Raw genomic sequence first — 23003 nt, 5'->3', positions numbered from 1 at the left:
AGAAGAACATTTCATGAGGAAATGCACTTTGCATATTTAACCCTTCAAATTCTGTAGTATGCTACACAAGTATTGTTTTTAAGCTCATGTAAAATACTTTTCACATTTGCTGCTCCTCCATACTCACTTCCTCCCTAATGGGAAGAATCCATTGAAATAAAATCTTGTTATGAAATGCCTTTATGTTATGAATGCTAAAATTATATTGTTCTTTTTCTGCTCATTATCTGTGTTAGAACATATTTTATAAGTATGTACCATGAATGCCATATAAATACCTGACAGGAATGTGCTGCTAAAATAGATATTCAACAATATAATCAAGAATGATCAGAAGGTGAATATATGGAACTTGCTATTTTAATATTTTCACTATTTTAAAGATTTAAACTAGTTGCTGGAATAGATTTCTTTCCTAAGCCCTGAATCCAAAATGTAGTTATTTCAGTGAACCTGAAATTTATAGATGGATGCACTGTAAAAGATTTTCACCAAGCATGAGGTGCATAGTAAGGGGTCTAGAGAAACCTAAGAGAAAATCAGTAACAGATTTGCAGGTTGGAATAATGCTTCTTTTGAAATGGAAATATGCAGAACAGGAGGAAATTACAAGCTTACAAAAAATGGAAGTTGTAAATGATTTACAAAGAATATAGTGCATTTTGTCTGACATCCTGTAAATTCCAGTTTAAATAAATCTGCAGGGTAAGGTCCTCTGAAGTCAGAATATTTTGTAACCTTAAAATAAAAAACTTTGAATGTAATTAATGTGTTCTAATTCAAATGCAGTTACTAGAATGAATATTTAGATTTACTAGATTCAGAAATCTTATTTCTGCTTTGAGACATTTTTTGTTTCAAAATATTTTTTCAGAGAAAGATCTACGTAAATTACTTCCACAAATACCATATAACAAAGAATCTAGGACATGGCTCGATATGTTTCTGTGCGTGAGCAGATGCACTGCCTGAGGACTGCAAGTTTTAGACTCCAGACAAGTCATGTTTTATATAAATTGAAGCGTTGTGGTTTCTTGGTTTTGATGCCTCTGATAGTTTGAGATTGTTACAGAACCTAGCCAAAGAGTGTAAAATCATTTTGAATTAGTACACGCTAGTTTCTTGCCCAAAGAACAGAACTGCAGTAGGTAATAGAAAATATACATTTGTGCCACTAAAATGTATTTATTTATACATATGCCTTACAGTTTATTCTACATATGTGATACGTAAGTTTTTACTGTATAGTTTATAAGCTAGCACAAAAGCCTTCTGTTTCATTAAGACTAAAACATACCATAAGGAGTTTTATTATATCTTATTCAGTAAATACAAATAGTCCCCTGTAAAGTATTTTGTCCTTTTGCATTTTAGATAGCAAAACAGTGCATGATTCTGTTTTTCAAAGCATCACTGTATACCAACCAAATCATATCAAAAATATGTAACTCATCCGTATTGTTTTTACACAGATGTGGGAAGAGGCCATTGCCTTGGGTAAAGAACTTGCAGAACAGTATGAAAATGAAATGTTCGATTATGAACAACTCAGTGAATTACTGGTAGGTTTATTTTAAATACAGTTCAAATCAACGTACATAATGCAGGCTGTATTTTTCCTGAATTTACTCTGATTGTTCTCACAGTAGTATCAGCCATACTTACGTGTATTACAGACCTTAACATTTCTGCCTCAGCAAGTATCGGAGTTAGGTTATGGTGGGACAGTTATTTATCTTGTCCCTTGACATGGTAGTTGGACTGGTTGTTGACTCATGGGACTGTGGGTGTTGCTATGCTCTTTATCGAATGAAACATTGGGGTAAATTTTAAAAGAAGTGTGTGCACGTCCATGTGCATGAGGTAACCGGCGCACACCCATAGCCACGCCGATTTTATAGCACGGATTTTGTAATTTGCGCGTGCATATGTGGGCGGCGCGTGCAGAGGATATAATTTTATCAAATTATGCATGCAACGCAATCAGGCCTCCTCCATCCTCATCCGTATCCCCCCTACCTAACCTTCCTTCCCTTTCCCCTCTCCACCCTGACCCCTACCTCCTCCTAACTAAAGGAATTTTTTTTTTTTTTTTACTTTCTGCACCGTCGAAGTAGAAGCAACTTGCCGACTGGTGTGCGCATTCCCGGGACAGCGGCTAATGGCCGCTGTCCTGGTAGGCCTCCGACCCACCCCTCCCTGCCCAGGCCCCACCCATTTTTCAGGGTTCGGCATTTGTGCGTGTAAGTGCCGATTTTTACGTGCGCAGCCATTTTAAAATTCGGCCGATTGTGTAAAGAAAATCTGTTATTAAGGAGCAGAAATGTACCAGTAGGCAAACTCGAATCCAACCAGTTACAGCCTGGTTTTGTGCTTGCCAAAAACTTTGGATTTTCCCCAGATATGCAAGGTCCTTGGCAATTTTCCCAGAAAATCTGGGGAGAATCTGGCTGAGGATCTCCATCTCAATTTGCCTGCTTCAGAATTTTACAAATTAAGTCACTCTAAATCTGATATAGTTTGATTGATTCATGGAAATCCACATCAAATTTTTCTTTAAAAAAAATAGTTGAACAAACTAATTTGATGAATTGTAGAAATTATTACAGGTTCATTGAATTACTTTATTAATTTTGTATATAGATTTTACATCTTTGCTAAAAATTAAGGGCCGGATTTTAAAAGGGTTACGCGAAGGTGATGCCAGGGGGCGGAAGAAAAGGGAAGATAAGGTGATTTATTTATTTTATTTATTTAAAAGATTTTACATACCGTCGTTCGTGTTTACATCACATTGGTGTACAAAGACCTTGAGGCATTCAACAAAATACATCGCAAGGAAAACAGCAATCAATACACTTAAAAAGGCAAAAAACAACTAAACATTAAAAAATATGTATTGCAACCAACCAAGATGGAAGATTAAGATGATGTTAGTAGTGGAGAGAGAGGGAAAGTGATGATACCAGGGGGGGTGGGGGTGAGAGAAATCAAGAAGTGGGGAGAGGCAGGTGATTCCGGGGGATGGGGGGAAAGGGAAGAGAAGGTGATTGGCATGGGGGAAGTGGAGAGAGAGGGAAGTTGATGCCAGGGATGGAGAGAGAGGGATGGTGATGAAGCCAGGGGTGGAGGGAGAGGGATGGTGATGATGCCAGGGGTGGAGGGAGAGGGATGGTAATGATGCCAGGGGTGGAGGCAGAGGGAATGTGATGATGCCAAGGGGTGAGGGAGAGGGATGGAGGCAGAAGGAAGGAGATGATACCAGGTGGCGGGAGATGAAAGACAAGGATGATGGGGAGTGGAGGAATAGGGAAGGTCATGATGATGTGAGTGGGTGGTAGGAAGAGGTAGTGGAAGTTGATGATAAATAGGGGATGGAGGGAGAGGGAAATTGATGAAGGGAAATTGATGATGCCAGGGAGTGGGGTAGAGGGAGAGAAAGAAAATGAAAATTGTGATGATTCCAGAGGTGAGGAGGTGGAGAGAGAAGATGATGTCATGATGTGAGGGAAAGAGTTGGAGGGGGAAGGCAATGGTGATGCAAGGGTTGACAGGGAAGAAGTGGTGGGAGATGGAAGGTGATCATTATGCCTGGGGGTGGGGGAGAGAGATGGAGGGGAAAGGAAAGGTGATGTCAGGGAGTGAGGGAAGAGAGGTAGGAGAAAAGCATGATGATGATAGCAGGGGAGGTACAGAAGAAGGTGGGAAAGAAGGTGATGATTCCAGAGAGAGAGAGAGAGGGAAAGGGAAGGTGGTAATGATGATGATGCCAAGGCTGAGAAGAAGAGATGGAGGGAGAGAGTGGTGATGATGCCAAGGGATGGGAGGCAGAAGGAAATGAAAGATGGTGATGGTGATAATAATGATGATGATGCCAGAGGTGAGAAGGTGGAGACAGTTGGGGATGATAATTCCAGGGAGAGGGAAGGTGGTGATGATGGGGGGAGGGTAGAAGAAGAGGGATGTTGATATTGTGAGGGGAGGGAAAGAGATGATGGGAGAGGGAAAGAATGAGGGCTAGAGAAAGTGATGACGATGATGCCTGGGGATGGTGGAAAGGGAAGGTATGAAGATGATAATACCAGGGGAGAGGGGTGATTATGATGATGGGGAAAGAGAGAAAGGGAGAAGGTGATAGTGCCAAGTAATTGGGGGAGAGAGAATGTGATGATGATGCCAATGGGATGGAGGCAAGAGAAGAGAAAGTGGTGTACCACAACAAAATGAACTCTGTCCTAGGTGTTCCGTGAAACAAAAAAGGTTGGGAAGCAGTGCTATAGAATAATATAAGAGCTTCTAATCTTCATTTTTTAAATTTTGCTATGTCCAGGTTGTTATTGCCTGTTAAATTTAATTAAAAAAAAATACCTAGCTGAAATATTATCAGACAAAATACCAGTTCTTTCTAAGATTTACTACCTACCAAAAAGCAAACTGCTTACTGCTAGGGAAGAGAACCTCGATGTAAAAATTTGTAACCTATCATTAAAATAATCCATTGTACATGGAGGGTGGAAAATGTAACCCCAATATTTAAAAATGGCTCCATGGGGGATCCGGGAAACTACAGACCAGTTACCCTGACTTCAGTGCCAGGAAAAATAGTGGAAAGTGTCTAAATATCAAAATCACAGAACATATAGAAAGACATGGTTTAATGGAACAAAGTCAATATGGCTTTACCCAAGGCAAGTCTTGCCTCACAAATCTGCTTCCCTTTTTTGAAGGAGTTAATAAACATGTAGATAAAGGTGAACCGGTAGATGTAGTGTATTTGGATTTTCAGAAGGCAAAGTCCTTCATGAGAGTCTTCTAGGAAAAGTAAAAAGTCATGGGATAGGTGGCGATGTCCTTTCATGGATTACAAACTGGCTAAACAGAGAGTAGGATTAAATGGACAATTTTCTCAATGGAAGTGAGTGGGCAGTGGAGTGCCGCAGGGATCTGTATTGGGACCCGTACTTTTCAATATATTTCTAAATGATCTGGAAAGAAATATGATGAGTGAGGTAATTAAACTTGCAGATGATACAAAATTGTTCAGAGTAGTTAAATCACAAGCAGATTATGATAAATTGCAGGAAGACCTTGTGAGACTGGAAAATTGGGCTTTGAAATGGCAGATGAAATTTAATGTGGATAAGTGCAAGGTGATGCATATAGATAAAAATATCCCATGCAATAATTACACAATGTTAGGTTCCATGTTAGGAGCTACCACCCAAGAAAGAGATCTAGGCGTCATAGCGGATAACATATTGAAATTGTTGGTTCAGTGTGCTGCAGCAGTCAAAAAAGCAAACAGAATGTTGGGAATTTTTAGAAAGGGAATGGTGAATAAAATGGAAAATGCCATAATGCCTCTATCGCTCCATGGTGAGACTGCACCTTGAATACTGGGGCAGATTTTAAAAGGTACACGCGTGGCCTACATTTGTGCGTGCTACCCGATGCGCACAAATGTACACCCGATTTTATAACATGCACGCGCAGTCAGGGGTCAGTGTGCGCAAGGGGGTGCACACTATGAGCCCTTGGGAAGACCAGCTGGATTTCCCCGTTCCCTGCGAAATCGGAGCAGCCTCAGAGAGAACTTTCCTCCCCCCCCCCCCCCGTACATTTATCTGACGAGTTACGCCTACCGACTGCCGGCCTCTGGCCATGCCCCCATCCATTTTTCCAAGCCCCTGGACTTACACGCATCCCGGGGCTTTATGTGTGCCGGGCCTTTTGAAAATAGGCCCAGCGCACATAACCCCCCCTGTGCACGTAAATCCTTTGAAAATCTGCCCCAATGTGTACAATTCTGGTCGCCACATCTCAAAAAAGATATAGTTGAGATGGAGAAGGTACAGAGAAGGGTGACCAACATCATAAAGGGGATGGAACAGCTTCCCTATGAGGAAAGATTAAAGAGGTTAGGCGTTTTCAGCTTGGAGACGAGACGGCTGAGGGAGGATATGATAGAGGTGTTTAAAATTATGAGAGGTCTACAACAGGTAAATGTGAATTGGTTATTTCCTCTTTCGGATAATAAAAGGACTAGGGGGCACTCCATGAAGTTAGCATGTGGCACATTTCAAATACGAGAATTTTTTTTTCACTCAATGCACAATTAAACTCTGGAATTTGTTGCCAGAAGATGTGGTTAGTGCAGTTAGTGTAGCTGTGTTTAAAAAAGGATTTGGATAAGTTCTTAATGGAGAAGTCCATTACTTGCTATTAATTTAGTTGACTTAGAAAATAGACACTGCTATTACTAGCAACGGTACCATGGAATAGACTTAGTTTTTGGATACTTGCCAGGTTCTTATGGCCTGGATTGGCCACTGTTGGAAACAGGATGCTGGACTTGATGGACCCTTGGTCTGACCCAGTATGGCATGTTCTTATGTATCAGCAAACAAAAAGGGGAAGACCAAATGGTTATTTTTTCAAAAAATGCTCGCCATCTATATTTTTTATCAGTTTTTTTGAATTTTTAGTTTTGAATTTTTAAATTTTATGATATTAGTAAAAATTGTTAAGAAAGGAAGTGAACCACATCAGCAAGCCAGCCTTTTCAATTTAAGCTGCCTTTACAGCCAGCACTGAAGAAAAATATACAGTTTTCAGCCCAAGTTGTCCATACTGTACTGTGAATTAGTGTCAGCCTGCTTTTTGGAGATTTAAGACAAAATACATTTTTGACTAACAAGCTTTACTGTAAAATGGACTACATATATGAGTGACTGCAAATGATTGAGAGGACCGGGCGATCTCCACGGTGAGGGAGAGACACTGGCTGGCTTGCTGATGCGGTTCACTTCCTTTCTTAACTAATTTTTACTAATATCATAAAATTTAAAAATTCAAAACTAAAAATTCAAAAAAACTGATAAAAAATATAGATGCGAGCATTTTTTGAAAAAATAACCATTTGGTCTTCCCCTTTTTGTTTGCTTTATTGTGTGGGATTACCCTGCTCTTTTTTTCAAATGTTCTTATGTATCACATACACCCGAGGAACCAACTTGAACAACATTTTGGTTCCTTGTGACTTTTCAAGACAAGGATCCCCAGGCATTTCCAACACCCCTGCATTACTAATTGGTCATGAACCTTGCAGTACATGCTCAGGTTGTACTGTGTCCATGTGTACTGCTTCTCTTTATGGTACCTACTGTTCAGAGAACCTTTGTTTTGAGACACTAGACAACTTGTTGTCCTTCCCAGGTCATATACATTACTCATTGTCCTTGTGACAAATTCTACATTGGCAAGACTTCTCAAGCAGTTAATGTGCGTATGAGTCAGAGCAGGAGCTGCTTAGATGCGAGACTGCACCTCTTGTTTTGCAATGTGTGGAATTGTGCCACTTTTTTCAGGATTTACGTTTTTGCGTATTTGGATCAAGTCCCAAGAGACTGGCAAGGAGGAGATGTTTCTGGAAACCTCTTATGTCTTGGATAATGGTGGATTTATGATTTATCTACTTTGATTCCCAAACGATTGAATGGGGAACAGGATTTTTCTGTCTTTCTGAGAACAGTGAGAACACTATGGGGCAGATCTTAAAACCTGCGCGCAGGCGTAGATTTGTTCGCGCAACCCGGCGCAAACAAATCTACGCCCAATTTTATAACATGCGCGCGCAGCCGCACGCATGTTATAAAATCCAGGGTCGGCGCGCATAAGGGCGTGCACAATTGTGCAACTTGCACGTGCCGAGCCGCGCAGCCTTCCTCCGTTCCCTCCGAGGCCGCTCCAAAATCAAAGCGGCCTCGGAGGGAACTTTCCTTCTGCCTCCCCCCACCTTCCCCTCCCTTCCCCACCCCCCAGCCCTACCTAAAAACCCCCCTTACCTTTGTCAGAGAAGTTGCACCGGCCAACGGCCAACCCGTGATCCCAGGCACAGCGGCAAATAGCCCCTGTGCCTGGAGGCTCCAGTCGTGCCCCTACCCCACCCCCCGGATCACCCAGGATCGCCCCCGCCCCTTTTTGCAAGCCCCGGGACATATACGCGCGCTGCCAAGCCTATGCAATATAAGCTCGGCACGCACAGGGGCAGGTTTTCGGAGTTACACGCGTAACCCTTTGAAAATCTGCCCCTATGGGTTTTAGTGGAATTTTTTATTTTTGATCTATATGTTTTCCATGTCTCAATGACATATTTCTGTTATTTTCTCTACACTTCATTATTTTATTTGGATATGGATTCAGCTTCTGTTTGACAGATTGATTTTTCTCCCTAGACATTGTGGAATTTGATTAAAAAATACCTTTTTCTGGGTTCTTAAAAGTCTCTATATTTGTTGGATGGCGATATGTAGGAGCACAGTGGATTTATAAGAAAAAGAAACATTTTATATTTTGTAAAACTTAGCAAGCATATTATTGTTCTGAGTTGCTGTTATCTCAAGTAGTGAATGTAATGTTAGAATTCGTTTTGAACATCTTGTAGTCAAAATTTGGAGTGGGCTATATGCTGACTTGAAGGATGGATTGTGCAATGGTGCATCAGACCTTGCAATTGATGACACCTAGTATGTATGAAAAATGGGTGTCATTTTAGTATTCGGACTTGGTTAAATGATTGGTAGCTAACCTAAACTACGTCTATGACTGGACAAATTATGTGTCAATAAGAATAAAGATATGATGTAAGAATGCTTGCATTAGGGAATAAAGCATTGATTGGTTACATGCCCTGTTAATGAAAGATATTAGGGATGAGCCCCGGGGCCTGGGGGAAGAGAGCAGATTAATAGAGCAACAATGCCATATCCATATAGAATTTTATCTCTAATAGTTATAATGAAAGATGAAGTGTTGCTGATCATTTCCTTCTCCTCTCCAAGATGGAACTACCGTTAAGTTGCTCAATGGAGATGTATAAAACTAGGCCCACCCATGGCTGTGATTAGTTTGGGAGGTTATTTTGTCTGGATTGTTAGTTTTTATTTTTTTTTTTATCTCTGACAGTATCTGGGACATATGCATCATTACATACAGATATCAATGGGTTTCTGTATTTCAACGTCTTGAAGATAAGTCTCCATGACTTGATCCTTCTTGTCATGCGACATCTCGAGACTGCAACCAGTCCAGGTTGAGCATGGCAATTCTCAGATAAAGTTATCCCCCTGAAGCAGTCGAAGAACAAAACATCAGCTGATGGGGCATTTCCTTTTTCCCCATGAATTGTCCATGTTCTTAGTATAATATACATAAGTTTACTTCAAGGGGTAGTGCAAAGGAATCCAGCAGCAGAACCAGGGGTTTCCATATTGGTATGGCCTCAGTTGACAGACTAACTACAGCAACACTTTCTGAAGAAACCTAGTGCCATAAAAGCTTCTATGGGGCCCATTTCCTCTATCCACTTTGAAATTCATGAAAGGCGGAATATACAACAAAAAATTAATATAAATAAATCAGAATTTGGGGACTTTTAATTTAATGTTATTTATTTAAAAATATTTGTATTCTACCCTACCTGAGCAAATAGGCTTAGGCATTAATGACTGAGCAACTAGAATTTTTTAAGGGGGGAAACACCTGGAGTTGTAGCAACTGTAAGCACTGCTCACCACCCGGCAGCCATCTTATCTCACCATCTTGCCTAATTTCTGAGTCAGCCAACTTGAATTACCTCTTTAATGTTCACAGTCTTCAAATATATAGGGCTGATAGTCAAAATATCTAGGCACATACCTTTAAATTAGGTGCCAATATCTCCCTAAATAAAATTCTCCACCACTGAGTACCTAAATTTAGGTGCCTAAAAGTAGGCAGAGCCAGGGGTGGGCCCTAGTTGAGGGAATAAAGTTAGGTACTCAGTTTGTTTTTTTTCCAGCACTGCTTACCTAACACTTCAGTTTGTTGGTATCATTTGAAATAGACAAAGTTCATAAGCAGTTAAAGTGAGATTTGTCTATAAAAGTGTTTTCTTAGTGGAAATGTGACACCCCCCCCCCCCTTTTTTTCTTTACAGAAAAAACAAGCCCAGTTTTTTGAAAACATCGTGAAAGTGATAAGACCTAAACCAGACTATTTTGCTGTTGGATACTATGGCCAAGGATTTCCTACGTTTCTCAGGGTAAGATTTAATTCTGTTTTCATGAGTGACAGCAGAATCATTAACTTTTCAAAGATTCTCCATTCCATCTGCAGAGGAATTTGACCTCAATATTGATGGACTGTCCATTTCATTTGTAAATAGTGATGTAGGCTTTGCTGCTTAATAGAATAGTTCTCTGCCTTTTTTTCCCTTTTTGTTTCTGGGTTTCAGCAGAGGGTTTATTAAGAAGCCTTTCTTCATAACATTCTTTCATCCTGAGAAAATTAGAAATGGGAATCAGTAGCCAGTGTACTTATTTTTTTGTGTTTCAAACATTTTATTAGTATTTACAGAACATGTAAAATCAACACTGTAACAACAGAGGTATGCAAGAAAGCAATACATGACACAACTGAACATCACTTCAAAACTCGATGTTACAAAGAGGTTTGCTATCTGAATACAAAACCATGTTCCTCATTTCCCCACATTCCAAAGACCCCAGTAGCCTCCCTCCCCCCCCCCCCCCCCCCCCCGATTCCTGGTTATGGAGATCCTTGAGAAATGGTACAAGGGAAACCAATAGGGAACAGTGCAAAAACTCAGAAGCTCTGGAAGGGATACTGTAACTGACACAAGGAGAATACACAGCCCGAGAATTATCATTATAAAAGTGTAGCCAAAATGACAGTGCTGATCATACTCTGAAATGAGAATTAATAAGGTGTGGGCCACTATAGGCCCTGAAAACTACGGATATTGAAGAGATCCGCCATATCAACAGGTTACTAGTAATGTGAAGGTGCCGCCCCACCCAAGGACTGCTCAGAGGACCATTGCAGAGAGTTATAATGCAGGGAAGTAAGTCCATGTCTTCCAAAAAGAACCAAGACGCTTATGACGAGCCGCTGTGAGATAGTCTAGCCGTCTGTGTTGACGCATTAGATCAATGATCTCCACTACCGTGGGTAGAAGATCGCTCTTCCAGTGTTTAGCTATCAGAAGTCTAGCGGCAACCCAAATTTGATGACCAAACTGCATCTGATTCCTGTTCAATCCCTCGAGGTGACCATCTAAGAGCACTGCTTTGGCCGTCAGGGCAATAGGTACCTGCAATAACTGAGAGAGCCAGGATTGTAACTCCGTCCATAGTCGTGCGACCTGAGGGCAGGCCCACCAGATATGCCAAAAGGAGCCTTCCGACCCACAGTTTCTCCAACAAAGAGAAGAGTATGTAGCTGAGATGATATGCAGACGTTGTGGCGTTAAATGCCACCGATAGAGCAGCTTATAACAGTTGTCCTGGAGGCGTGCAGATATGGAAAATCGGCTGACAAGATGAAAAACAGACCCCCATTCCTTAGGTGTCAGGGATGTCCCCAAATCCTTTTCCCACTGAAGAAGATGCGTGGGGGAAACTTGAGGAGCGGTATTCAATAGACCATAAAGTTTGAACGCAACCTTCGTGAGCTTATCCGCCCCAACACAATAATGTTCAAAAAGAGAGCGTGTAGGGCGAAGCTCCTGCTTGTGGGCGAGATGAAGTATAAAATGTTGCAGCTGCGCGTATGGCAAGTAATGTGACGAGGGAACTCCATACTGAAGGCATACTTGTGGAAAAGCTAGCAGTCGGCCGCCTTGAAAAAGATGCCCAATCGTCGCTATGCCAGCTTGCCGCCATGTTGGGAAGGATGGAGAATCGTAGCCTGCTGGAAAATGCGTCGTAGAGTATAAGGAGGATTGATAATAATAGAGGAACGAACCCACAAGTTTAGTCTTCCAGGTACGCCACACCATCAGAGTGGTCTGAAGTGCCCACGGGATGCAGGCGACTGGTCGCCACGTACGACGAGGTTGCCAGAACAGGGCGCAAATGGGCATGGTGCCTAACATTGCTTGTTCTATACTGACCCATTGTTTAGGGGCCGTAGTCTTATGAATGTCCACGACTGCTTTCAGCTGAGCTGCGGCATAATAATAGAGCCAGTGTACTTCTATATCTAACAACACTGTTTCCTGATACTTAGTTTTTCCCCTGCTTTATTGAAAGGCAAAACCAGTAATCAGTTATCCAATGCAAGAATTTAATTGAGGGCACTCCAATCTCTATCTCAAAGAATACAAGCAGCTTAGGAGTACTTATTGACTCCAAGCTAGACCTTATCTCTCAAATTAGATGGGTGGTATGTGCGGGTTTTTATAAACTGCTCCTATTAAGAGATTTGAAGCCGCTTTTACTCCCTCACAATTTTCGGACAATAGTGCAAGCATTTTTACTGACTACACTAGATTACTGCTATTTTTTGTATGTTGGCCTTCCTGATTCTTCAATTAAACCATTACAATTACTGCAGAATTCAGCAGCTAGACTGCACTACCAGAAATGACCATATTTCACCCATTCTTTTCAGCCTTCATTGGCTTCCCGTTCAATGGAGAATCAAGTACAGAGTTCCCATGCTAACCCACAAGCTCTTAACTCTAAAAACCCTGCTGTGGGCAACTTCAACACTTTGGGCATATGAACCAAGAAGAATCCTGAGTCCTGACAAAAAATATTACTAGATATACCCCCCCATTAAATGGGCAAAACTGCATGCCACTAGAGATCGTGCCTTTTCCATTGCAGTGCCATGCCTTTGGAACTTTCTCCTTCAGGAACTTAGCGTGATTGCATGCCTAAAGCTGTTTAATTCTGCACTGAAAACATATTTTTTTTAAGCAAGTATTTAACAAATTTTAATTTTGACTATAGCATTTATTACAATATTTTGTTTCTATTTTAAATTTCAGGCCTTCGTGAAATCATGTTTTATCTCACAGATTTTATATTTATGAGTAATACTATTAACATTGCTTACTTAGTGATGTTTATCTGTTTTTATGAGTTTGTGTTTGAATTGTAAGCTGCTTTGGGCTAACTCATTAGCAACCTATAATTGCGAAAAAGTAAATAAATAAATAAATCATGCATGTCAGACAGTAGACTAGCATGATGCCATTATGTGGATATGGTGAGAAGACCAGAAAAAAGGGTTTAATGCATTTTATTAAAACTTTAGGTATAGTTAATGTTGATTCAGTAGTCCTTTACTAGCCTGTCTGTAAGACGTTGCTGCTATGGCATTCAACTCAGTTGAATCTCTTTATATGTCATGCTGTTTCACTACCTCCCTTTAACATTAAATTGCTTTACTCTCAGAAGCACCTGTAGATTGGGATAATTTTGTAAAAGCCTGCATAAATTAAACACATTTTTAAAGTGAACTTAACATGCATAAGTTAGCTTTGAAAATTACCCTGGAAAAAGTACCTGCACACAGTTACACCGGTTATTTAGTGTAGGTAGATTTGCTGTGAAAATGTATGCGCAGACTTTATAAAATCAAAAGGTATGCAAAGTGAAAACCTACCCACACTATGCCCCTGGAACACCTCCTCTGAATGCAGATAGAAGTGCATGCATACTAGGGATGTGCATTCAGGAGAAATTAAATAAATGACAACAAAATTTCTGTTTCATTTTTGGTTATTTTCAAAACAAAATGATTTAGATTCTAACAAAATTTAATCGGAATCTCGTTTCATTTTGAAATTCTAAAACAAAAAAACAAAAAACCTGGGGCCATGGCATACTCCCAAGCACGACTCTGGGGCCTTGTCTAGGCATAGGCTGTGGCCTGATGCAGGGGCCATAATCTATACCAGAGCACGACGCTAGGGTCTCTGCCTAGGCCCGGACCTGATGCTGGAGCCTAGACTGACAATCGAGCAAATGCCCAGGCCTGAAAGATTGTCAGGGTCAGGAAGTTTCCTGACTTCCACTTACCTTCTCCGTCGGAGATCCGACAACACAACCAAGCCCAGGCCCAACGCCAGTGCCTCAGCCTCAGCTTAGGCCAAGGCCCGGGCCCAGTCTGGAAACCAGGTCTCGATATCTAGGCCTTAGCCTGGGCCTCGGCCCAGAGGCCCAGTCCCAATGCCTGTGCCTCGGCCTAGGCTGCTGTATATCAAAATGGCACCCTCTGCTGTGGAAGATGTGCCACAGTTATTTTACTCCAGTGTGTCCAAAGTGGAGGCCATCATATGAAGAGCAAAGGAAAAAGATGTCAGAAGAGGACCTCTGGGCTAGGCTCCACATCCAAGCATTAGGACCCAGCCTCTGGGCCGGACCCCGGAGGTGATCCTGGACCTGGGTCCTGGTCTAGGCCTAGGCTCAGGTGTCATGACCCAGCTTGGGCCTGAGCCATAGCACAGGCAATGGGACCAAGCATCTGTGCTGGATCCCAGCATCAGGCCTGGGCTCAAGCCTTAGCTGAGGCTGAAGCACAGGCATCAGAACCGGGTCTCCGAGCCAGTCTTGGCCTTGCTTAGGGCCAAGGCTGACGTCATGGCTTTGGGCTACGCCTAGGCCTTGTCTGCAGATCTCACCCAGTCTGGGTAAGTGGGGGCTGGGGAGGTTGCTGGGCCCAGCATTTTTCTGGGTGTGAATGATGGATGGGTGGGCACTGGAGGTTTAGAGTTTTATAAAAGGAATTTTCTGTAAGTAAAGCACAGCTTTACCTGTAGAAATGCCATTGAAAGTTACCCTCCCTGAAAATGTGAAGACATTTTCACTGAAAATTTATTGCAAATTTCTGAGCATACGCTTGTTAAAAAAAAAAAAAAAAAGGTTTATTATCAAAGTGGTAACCTGATTATATGCATATTGCACATGAGCAATGAATAATGTGTTAGTGCAGGAAAACCTGTTCATTTTTTTCTTCATCACAGGTTGTCCATCATGGGGTCCCTCAGTCTCACCCTTTATAGTTTCACTAGATAACGTTTAGGGTGTTTTTCTAAGTTTTCTTTTGCTGCATTTCTCTCGACAGTAGTAGAGCATTCGGTGCCTACCGTCCATCAATCCATCATCACCATTGTTTTATTTTATGTCGCTTTTATTTCATCCCATCATATCTAGCAGATTCCAGTGGTGCCCTTGATGTGGCAGGATCATGCCTATCACAGACTCCCATGATAGATATGTCCTCTGCTTGGGGGTATCACATGATGTCCATTGGATAAGTGTTTGTAAATGTCCCTTAAAAGTCAGTGGTCCTGAGTGAAACTCATGGATAAACTCTTTGAGCACGAGAAGATCAATTCATCGACACTGGAGACATCGAAGGACCCTGAAACTGCACTGATAGCAGGAGAGTCATCAGCACTGGGTGAGGGAGGACATCAGTTCCCTAGATATCGGTAACCAGTAGGGAAACCAAAGACAGACTCTTCCCATTCAAAGAAGAGGTCTGGTTCCACCTCCTTGACCTCAGCATCGAGGAATTCCCATGCCGAGCTTTGAGGGAACCTTAGTCTAACGCAGTATGGCATGTTCTTATGTAACATCAGTCTCCTCACCATAGGACTGCTTAAAGGAGTTCTTGACAAATTTCAGGAGCAGAGATGGCCCAGCACTTGCAGAGAACCCCCCTAAGCAGTACCACATGAAACAAGCTTATCCTCTAAACATGCTGGGGACTTGCAACAGTCTTCGCTGGTCCTGGTGTCTGCTTCCAATCCACCTCTCGGTTCCAAAGAGGATGTGGCCACTCTTCCTGCCTTCCAATCAGTGTTGGCCTCAACATTTTTCAAGGAGGAATTGGAAAAAAGATCCAGAAGACATTGAAGAAGGCACTGCAGGGCCTTGGTGCCAAAGCATTGAGGGCACTATGACTGACACACAAGATCCTTGACCCACTGCTTGATTTCCTTCAGGTGCTCACTGGTGATGCATCAACGCCTATACCCTTTCTGTCACCAATATCCGGAAGGGCATTCAGGTTGATGACTGCCGGTCCACTGCATATCTCTGGCTTCTCAGGACAGGAAGCTTCCTCAAAACATCAGAGTTCCTCGATTTGCAGGCCCAGACACCTAACTGCAACGGTCCAAGGCCCACTGGCTGAGGACTGAGCACCAAGAGAGACTTTACTTGCAGACTGCAATGACTCAGACTCTCAATATTTGTGGGGTATGGCTATGAATCTGCAGAGGAGATGCCTTTGGGTCTCTCCTCTGACCCCCTCCTCTGCTAGACCGAAGGAAATCCCCACCTGAGGGCATCTCTGCAGGTTTTGTGAGAAAAATGATAGAAGCCATTCCATTTACATTGCAGATGGAGGAAAAGTCCAGCACCAAGATGCTGGACATTCTCCAGTTCATGGAGTCCCCTAAGGAAATCATGGCAATCCCAATTCATGAGATCCTTCACTGTGGCTCCCGTAAATGGAAAGGTGGATGCAATCTTGTCCAAAAGGCTTCTGGATTTGACAAGCAACTGTTGCCACACAAATCCATGGTTTTCAACTCCGCTGTCAAAAACAAAAAGATCTAGAACTCCTCAGTGTCTCTGGGGAGGGCTTCTAGAGCAGGGATGAGCAAACTATGGTCTTTGGGTCAAATCCATGCCATTCTTACCTTTCTTCTTGCCCATCAAGTCTTTTAAAAATAGCATTAGGTGTGGCCCACTGAGCCTTTCCAGCCTGCCCCGAGCGCCCACCTTCATCATCAAAAGCCAAAATGCTGTCTTTGATGACACCAGAAGAGGTCTTAATACTGACCACCATGGATCCTATCCCCATAACAGTATAAGGAGAGGATCTGCTGCAGAAAGGTTGCAGCAGATACCATCCTGCACTAGCAAAGAAGAGGGCGATCCCATCTCATGGTGGCAAAGAAGGCGGCCTGCTCTAGCGAAGCCATCACAGATCCTATCTTCTAGTGGCAAAGGAGGGCTGCTACAGTGAGGTCACCATGGATCCCAATACCATTGGAGCCAAAGAAGGGATCTGGCAGTGGCTGAAGAAGAGGCTTTGGGTGTATCTGAGGGAGAAAGTGGGAGCATCTGTGTGTATGAGAAAGAGAGAGTGAGTGAAGCGTGTCTGTGTGTGGGATGTATAAGTGGGAGTCAGAGACTGATGTGTAGGGGGATGGAGAGTGTGTGTGTGTGTGTATGTTGGAGAGCATGTAAGAGTGAGACCTTGTGTGTGTGTGTGTGTGTGTGTGTGAATGTGAGAACTGATGTGTGTATATGAGAGAGAGAATGTGAGAGCTTGTGTGTGAGAGTGAGAGCGTGTGTTTGTGTATGTGGGAGAGCATGTGAGAGTAAGAGTTTGTGTGTATATGTGAGAGAGAGTGAGTGAGAAATTGTGTGTTTGTGTCAAACAGCATTTGAGAGCAAGAGCTTGTGTTTATGGTGGGGGAAGCATATCAGATTGAGAGCTTCTGTGTGTGTGGGAGAGCATGTGAGAGTGAGAGCTTATGTGTGGGATGGAGAGCATGTGAGAGTACAAGTTTGTGAGTGTGCAAGAGAGTGTGAGTGAGAGTTTGTATGTGTGTGGAAGAGCATATCAGATTGAGAGCTTCTGTAAGTGGGGGGAGAACATGTGAGAATGAGAGTTTGTGCATGTCTGGGGTAGAGCTTGTGTGTGTGTGGATGTCTGTGAGAGAAAACATGAGTTATGTGAGAAAGGGAAGAAGATAGGAGGAGAGAGAAGAAAGAGAAGAGAAACCCAGAAAAAGGAAGTAGGAAAAGACCAACAAGGGAAAAGTGGGAAAAGAAACTGGAACAACCAATTAAAAAAAATATAAAGATCAGACAACAGAGGTAAAAAAAATATATGCTATATACATTCCATCTTTGGGAATATGCATTTCTTATAATTTTGTATTTTACTCTTTCTTTAGAGTTCCACTGTTTAGAATCTGACTTCTCAATATTTCTATTTTGGTTTTCTCTGCATGTTTCAGTTTCTAATTTGTAGTCCATTTCTGTATTAGGTAAGGGTTGGGGGTCTGTGTTCTGCTTGTTTGTGACTGAGGTGCTGTATTTCTGCAAGTGTTGAGTTTCACTGTAGGAGTTTGCTGAGAGTCAGTGCTGTGATTGTATGGTTTAGCAAGACTCTAGGTGTTGTTTTTTTTTTGGGGGGGGGAGGTTACAGCGGTTTGTGTTACAGCGGTTTGTGTTACCTCACAATCAGGTCGATTTTAAAAGCATCATTTGTGCAAAAATGCCCACATGGACGCATATATGGGCCACGTATGAGCAATACAGATTTTTTAAAAATCTCCAAAATACATGCGTACATATCCGTGCGCACATAAGGAATAAGGGGGTGGAAAAGGGATGGGGCATGGGCATTCCAGAGTGGGGCCAAGACGTACGCGTGTAACTCTGAATTTTAAAACTGAAAACCACAGCATGTGTACGCTAGATATCAGCGTAACTTTACTGCTGCTCCTGATGAGGAACAAGTCTGTAGATCTCGTGTTTTAGAGCTCATAGAACAGAATAAGGGATCAGGGTCAACTGGGGGACATGTTGGGCAAAGAACTAGAGAGGTCTAAAAGATCTCGCTATTAACTGGACAAACTAGTGGACTACCTGCAAAACTGAGAATGTGCCTCATGCGAGCATTTTTTAATTTTGCTGACATACGTAAAAGCCAACAAGGTCCTAAGTAAGATGCACGTTAGCTGTGCTTGAGTAACCTCTTAACATTAGGAGCATACTTGCAGTTTATGCATTTTTAAAATACATGTGCAAGTGCATACACAATTAAAAATTCCAGCGATTCCTTGCTCACACACAGATATGTGCGTGAACTGGCGCACACATGCTCATTTTAAAATCCATCGTCATGTGTTTAGCAGTGAGGGATTTTGTTTTATTGAGATGACAGAAAAATTGGAATATACATATATTATTTTCCATGTTGGGTTGTAAAGTGAACTGTCCTAGTTCTACTCTGCTCCATTCTTATGATTATTGCTATTTTATTGTGGTTATTATGTGTTTTTAATAATGATCTCCAAGGGGGAACCATTCACCCTGCTTGAGGACCTCCAAGAGGGACACCCCCTCTTGGAGGTCAGCATATAATGTGTCCCCGGCACAAAAAGTTTTGCCTGTCCTTTTAGAGCAATGGATAATATTGGAAGAAAGGTTTTTCAGAGACCAATGTTCATTTCCTGCATGGCATTATATCAGCTATTCATAGTCACTAGTGGACAAAGGGTTGGAGTACAGAAAACATGTGGTCCATTCAACCTACAATGCTTTCAAAACTGCATTGAGAGTCTGCTGTGAAGATAGGGGCATGCAGACTCACCTGGCTGCAAGCCTTGAATCTCCATTCAGAAGGGCAAGAAAGACTTGCTGATGTGCCATGTCAGAAAAGAATCTCTTCAGCGATACAATAAAGGATGCAGTAACACAGATCCAAGATCATTGAACAATGTTCTTGCAGCTCTCCATTGCCACTCCAGACCAAGCCTCTTCCTCCAGGAGATTTCCAACAATAGGGGCAGAGGAAACACTTCTTCCACTCAAGGAAGTGTTATCCTCTGCCCCCTTGATTCCTCTTTCAGCAGGCATCGCATACCCCTCCAAGGAAGCAGAGGGTGCCTAAGCCCCAGATGACAACCCAGTAAACTTATGTGATGGGGTTTTGACTGGATCATAGAGAACATAGCCAGGATCCTGGTACTGTGCCAGAGGATTTTTCCTGGTCATGGGAAAGCTGCTGTTTTACTTAATCTGGTGGCCTAGCATAATCAAGGACATGTAGATCCTCAGCATCATCAAGAAAATGTACAAATTAAATTTATTGGGTCTCCTGCTAAATCAGTCCCAGACCTATCTTGGTGTCAATCACCACATCAAGAATTGCTTCTAAAGGAGCTCTCCTCCATCTTGATGGCCAAAGTAGTGAAGCCTAATCCACCAGAGCAAAGAGGCCAAGTATTCTACTCCAAGTATTTCCTGATTCCAAAGTAAATGAAGGAACTCCGCCCTATCTCCAGTCTTCGAAAACAGGACTGACTATACTATCTCGATCTCAAAGATCCCTATATTCACATAGAGATTTTCTCCACTCACAGGAAATATCTCCAGTTCGTAGTAGGAAACTGCCAACTCCAGTATCTTGTTCTTCCATTTAGGATAGCATTTGCCTCATGTTTCTTCATGAAATACCCGGCTGTGTGGCAGCACACTTATGCAAACTGGACGATTAGCTGATCAAGAGCACGTCTCAGGCAGGAGCCGAGGAATCAATTTGCATGACCATCCGGATGTTGAAATTACTAGGGTTCATTATCAACTAACCTGAGACTCGCCTCAGCCCATCTACTCAATTGTAGTTTATCAGAAATCTGCTAGACTCAAGTGAAAGCATTCCTTCCTCAACAAAGGACCGCCATTTTGATGACTGTGGCGGAAGAGATCCAAATGAATCAGCAGTCATCCGCGAGGTACATGTTGAGGCTATTGTGCCTCATGGCATAAAACAGTTTATGAAACTCCCAGATCTCCATTGGATGATGTCACCCACATGTGAGGACTGACATTCTGCTTTCACCGAAGAACACCTACTACAAGTAATTAACTCTGCTTTACATGTGGAACCCTTTTGAAAATTCACTCTGCTTTATTGTAATTTGATTTCGGAGAGATCAGGCATGGAAATAAAGGTCGACCAATAAAATGCTTTAAGGTGATTTTTTTTTTTTAATTTTTATTTTATGTTATACATTTCTTGACTGGGTTTCAGAAGTTACACTACCTTCATCAGGTTAAAGGAAAAGGAAGACGTACCTGAATATATAAGCAAATTTCAGATTAGATTGCAATGATGCTATAAAGGGGAAGAAGGGGAAATTAGCTAGTCAAGACAGGTGTTAAAGTTAAGTTTTTTGTATTTGTTGACCTTTATTTCTGTGCATTCAAGTGGACTGCCACGACAGCCACACTACTTTATCCACAGAGAGATAAGGAATACCAAAACTTGACATCATCATAGATGAAAAATTCACAAAGCATTGTAATTAAATTAGTAGGTGCATGCAGAGTTTAAAAAAATGTGAATATTGGAGGAAACAGAATTTTTGCAAAAGAAAAAAAAATCAATTTTTTCCTGAAGTCTCTGACAACTTCACTGAAAGTGTACTGTGTGTCTGATTTGCTGTAGCCAGCCCCATGCCACTTGCATTACAGAATGTATGCCAACCCCTGTGGACGGAGTTATCTGTCAGTGATTTAGAGCTACTAAGTACAATTCTGCAGAGGTTGATTATTCTGGGATTATGAGAGCAGCATTGGTTCTCTTGAATTGTTGAGTGAAATAGCACTGGGTTAGCACATGCCAGCCCCTGAAGCAACAGCATATTTACATTCAAGATCGGTGCAGGGTAGAACATGCAATTTTCCAGTTGAGGCACTGTGTTATCTCTGCATTAAAAAGTGTAGAATGCAAAGCAAGAACAGTGTGTTAACCAGCTTTATTAATATGGAGCTGAATTTTTTTCTTCAGAAATGAATAATTTTCTGATACTACAATAACATTTATTATGCTTCACAAATTACTTATCTTTCGGGCAGTTTGTTTTGTACCTTAGCAATAAAATCTGTAACATTTAATTGGCCTCTGAACTGCACTGCTGACAGAAAAGCCTCTCTAAAATCTTCCCCTCCCGCCCCCCCTACATTGCAGTGTTTTGTGTGCAAACTTCATGAATAATTCTTATTTTATATGACTGACATTTATAGAAACTTCCATAACTCTTCACTTTGACCATGTGAACCTGAACCATGTTTTCCTTTTTTTTTTTTTTTATGGTGGTATTTGGAGCGCTGTAATTAAATCTATATTCAATTACAGCCAAAAATAAATACCAAACTGAAGATATGTTTAGAAGTTTAGATCTGGCCTTAAAGCCCAGTTCCAACCATTTCTTCCTGTGACTCATTTTAAATCTGAAACAATTTTGTTTTTGTTTGTTTAATTTGGATTTCCTCTGAAGGATTTGAATTTATGCAAATTTTCTAAGATCTGATATATTTGAAATACTTCAGATACTAGTGTGAATATGGAAATATTTTCATCTAAATTGGGTCAGAAAATCTGGAAATATAAATGTGGACATTTGATGCAAACCATGAATGGTCTAGATTTCTCCAGCTTTGAATGAGGTTGATTTACAGCCTTTACCAGTTCAACTCTGATTTTCTGAAAATTTCATCCCACTTGTGCATCAACCCTTTATAGGATGGGGTCTTTGCAATTTCTCTGCAATTTTAGCAGGTTAGATTATCGTGTTCTGATAAACCCTCTTTTCATAGGAAAATAAATTTGAGGCAGGGCTTTTTTTTTTTTTTTTGCTGGGTCATGATTTTTCATTGAGTCCCTAACTATTTCTGCTCATCTGTCATTTTCAAACAATTGCTCACAACATTGCCTCTGAAATAGGTTATTTTCAAAAAAGCAGGAGGAGAAACCAATAAAAGGTTTGTACAGAATTTTCAGCCCAAAAATAAGAGACCAGAGAAACCTAGGTATAAGACTCAATGGAGAGAAGTTAGTAAAAGATATTATTAGCAACATCCTACTTAATATGTGAGGGGGGATGTTAGTGGCGGAATTACAGCCTATATAGAGATTGTTTGGCCCTCTGAACTATATGTAGCACTGAGTAGAATTTGTTGTTGTGTTATATATCATAACAGGTAGCATTTGAGAATACATCACAGATTAACCTTCTCAATGATAGTGCCTTTTTTTGTATGCACTTCTCCTTTGTGCTGAATTAATTTCTATCTTTAATTGTTTCCAGAACAAAGTGTTCATTTATAGAGGGAAGGAATACGAACGCCGCGAGGACTTTGAAGCAAGGTTATTAACGCAGTTTCCAAATGCAGAAAAAATGAAGACGACATCTCCACCAGGCGAAGACATTAAAAACTCCACTGGACAGTGTATCCTTGGAATGTATTTCTGTGGATGACCTTAACTTAGTCTGACAAATGAATGAGAGAACATTATAGTTCTTAGAACTGCTTAGTCTTTTCTTTTCTTTTTATTTATTTATTTTTCTTTTATTTATTTAGAGTTTCTTCTATACCGATAGCCGTTTGCAC

The 23003-nt window shown here is 41.5% G+C and overlaps 1 protein-coding gene across 5 annotated transcripts in view; it reads left to right on the top strand.

The window, feature by feature from the left end:
• DOCK1 (dedicator of cytokinesis 1) overlaps window positions 1-23003 on the top strand; it is a 1428876-nt gene that overhangs the window by 1245976 nt on the left and 159897 nt on the right. For all 5 annotated transcript variants that reach the window (XM_029610025.1, XM_029610029.1, XM_029610028.1 and 2 more), the window contains 3 exons: window positions 1473-1562; window positions 9977-10081; window positions 22700-22841. In XM_029610025.1, coding sequence (XP_029465885.1) covers window positions 1473-1562; window positions 9977-10081; window positions 22700-22841 — 337 coding nt within the window. The remainder of the gene's footprint in view (window positions 1-1472; window positions 1563-9976; window positions 10082-22699; window positions 22842-23003) is intronic.

This window comes from Rhinatrema bivittatum, chromosome 7, assembly GCF_901001135.1.
Source record: "Rhinatrema bivittatum chromosome 7, aRhiBiv1.1, whole genome shotgun sequence".
In the NCBI taxonomy this organism is placed as follows: Eukaryota; Metazoa; Chordata; class Amphibia; order Gymnophiona; family Rhinatrematidae; genus Rhinatrema; species Rhinatrema bivittatum.
Note: the sequence above shows the minus strand (reverse complement) of the source record. Positions and strands in the feature narration are given on the sequence as shown.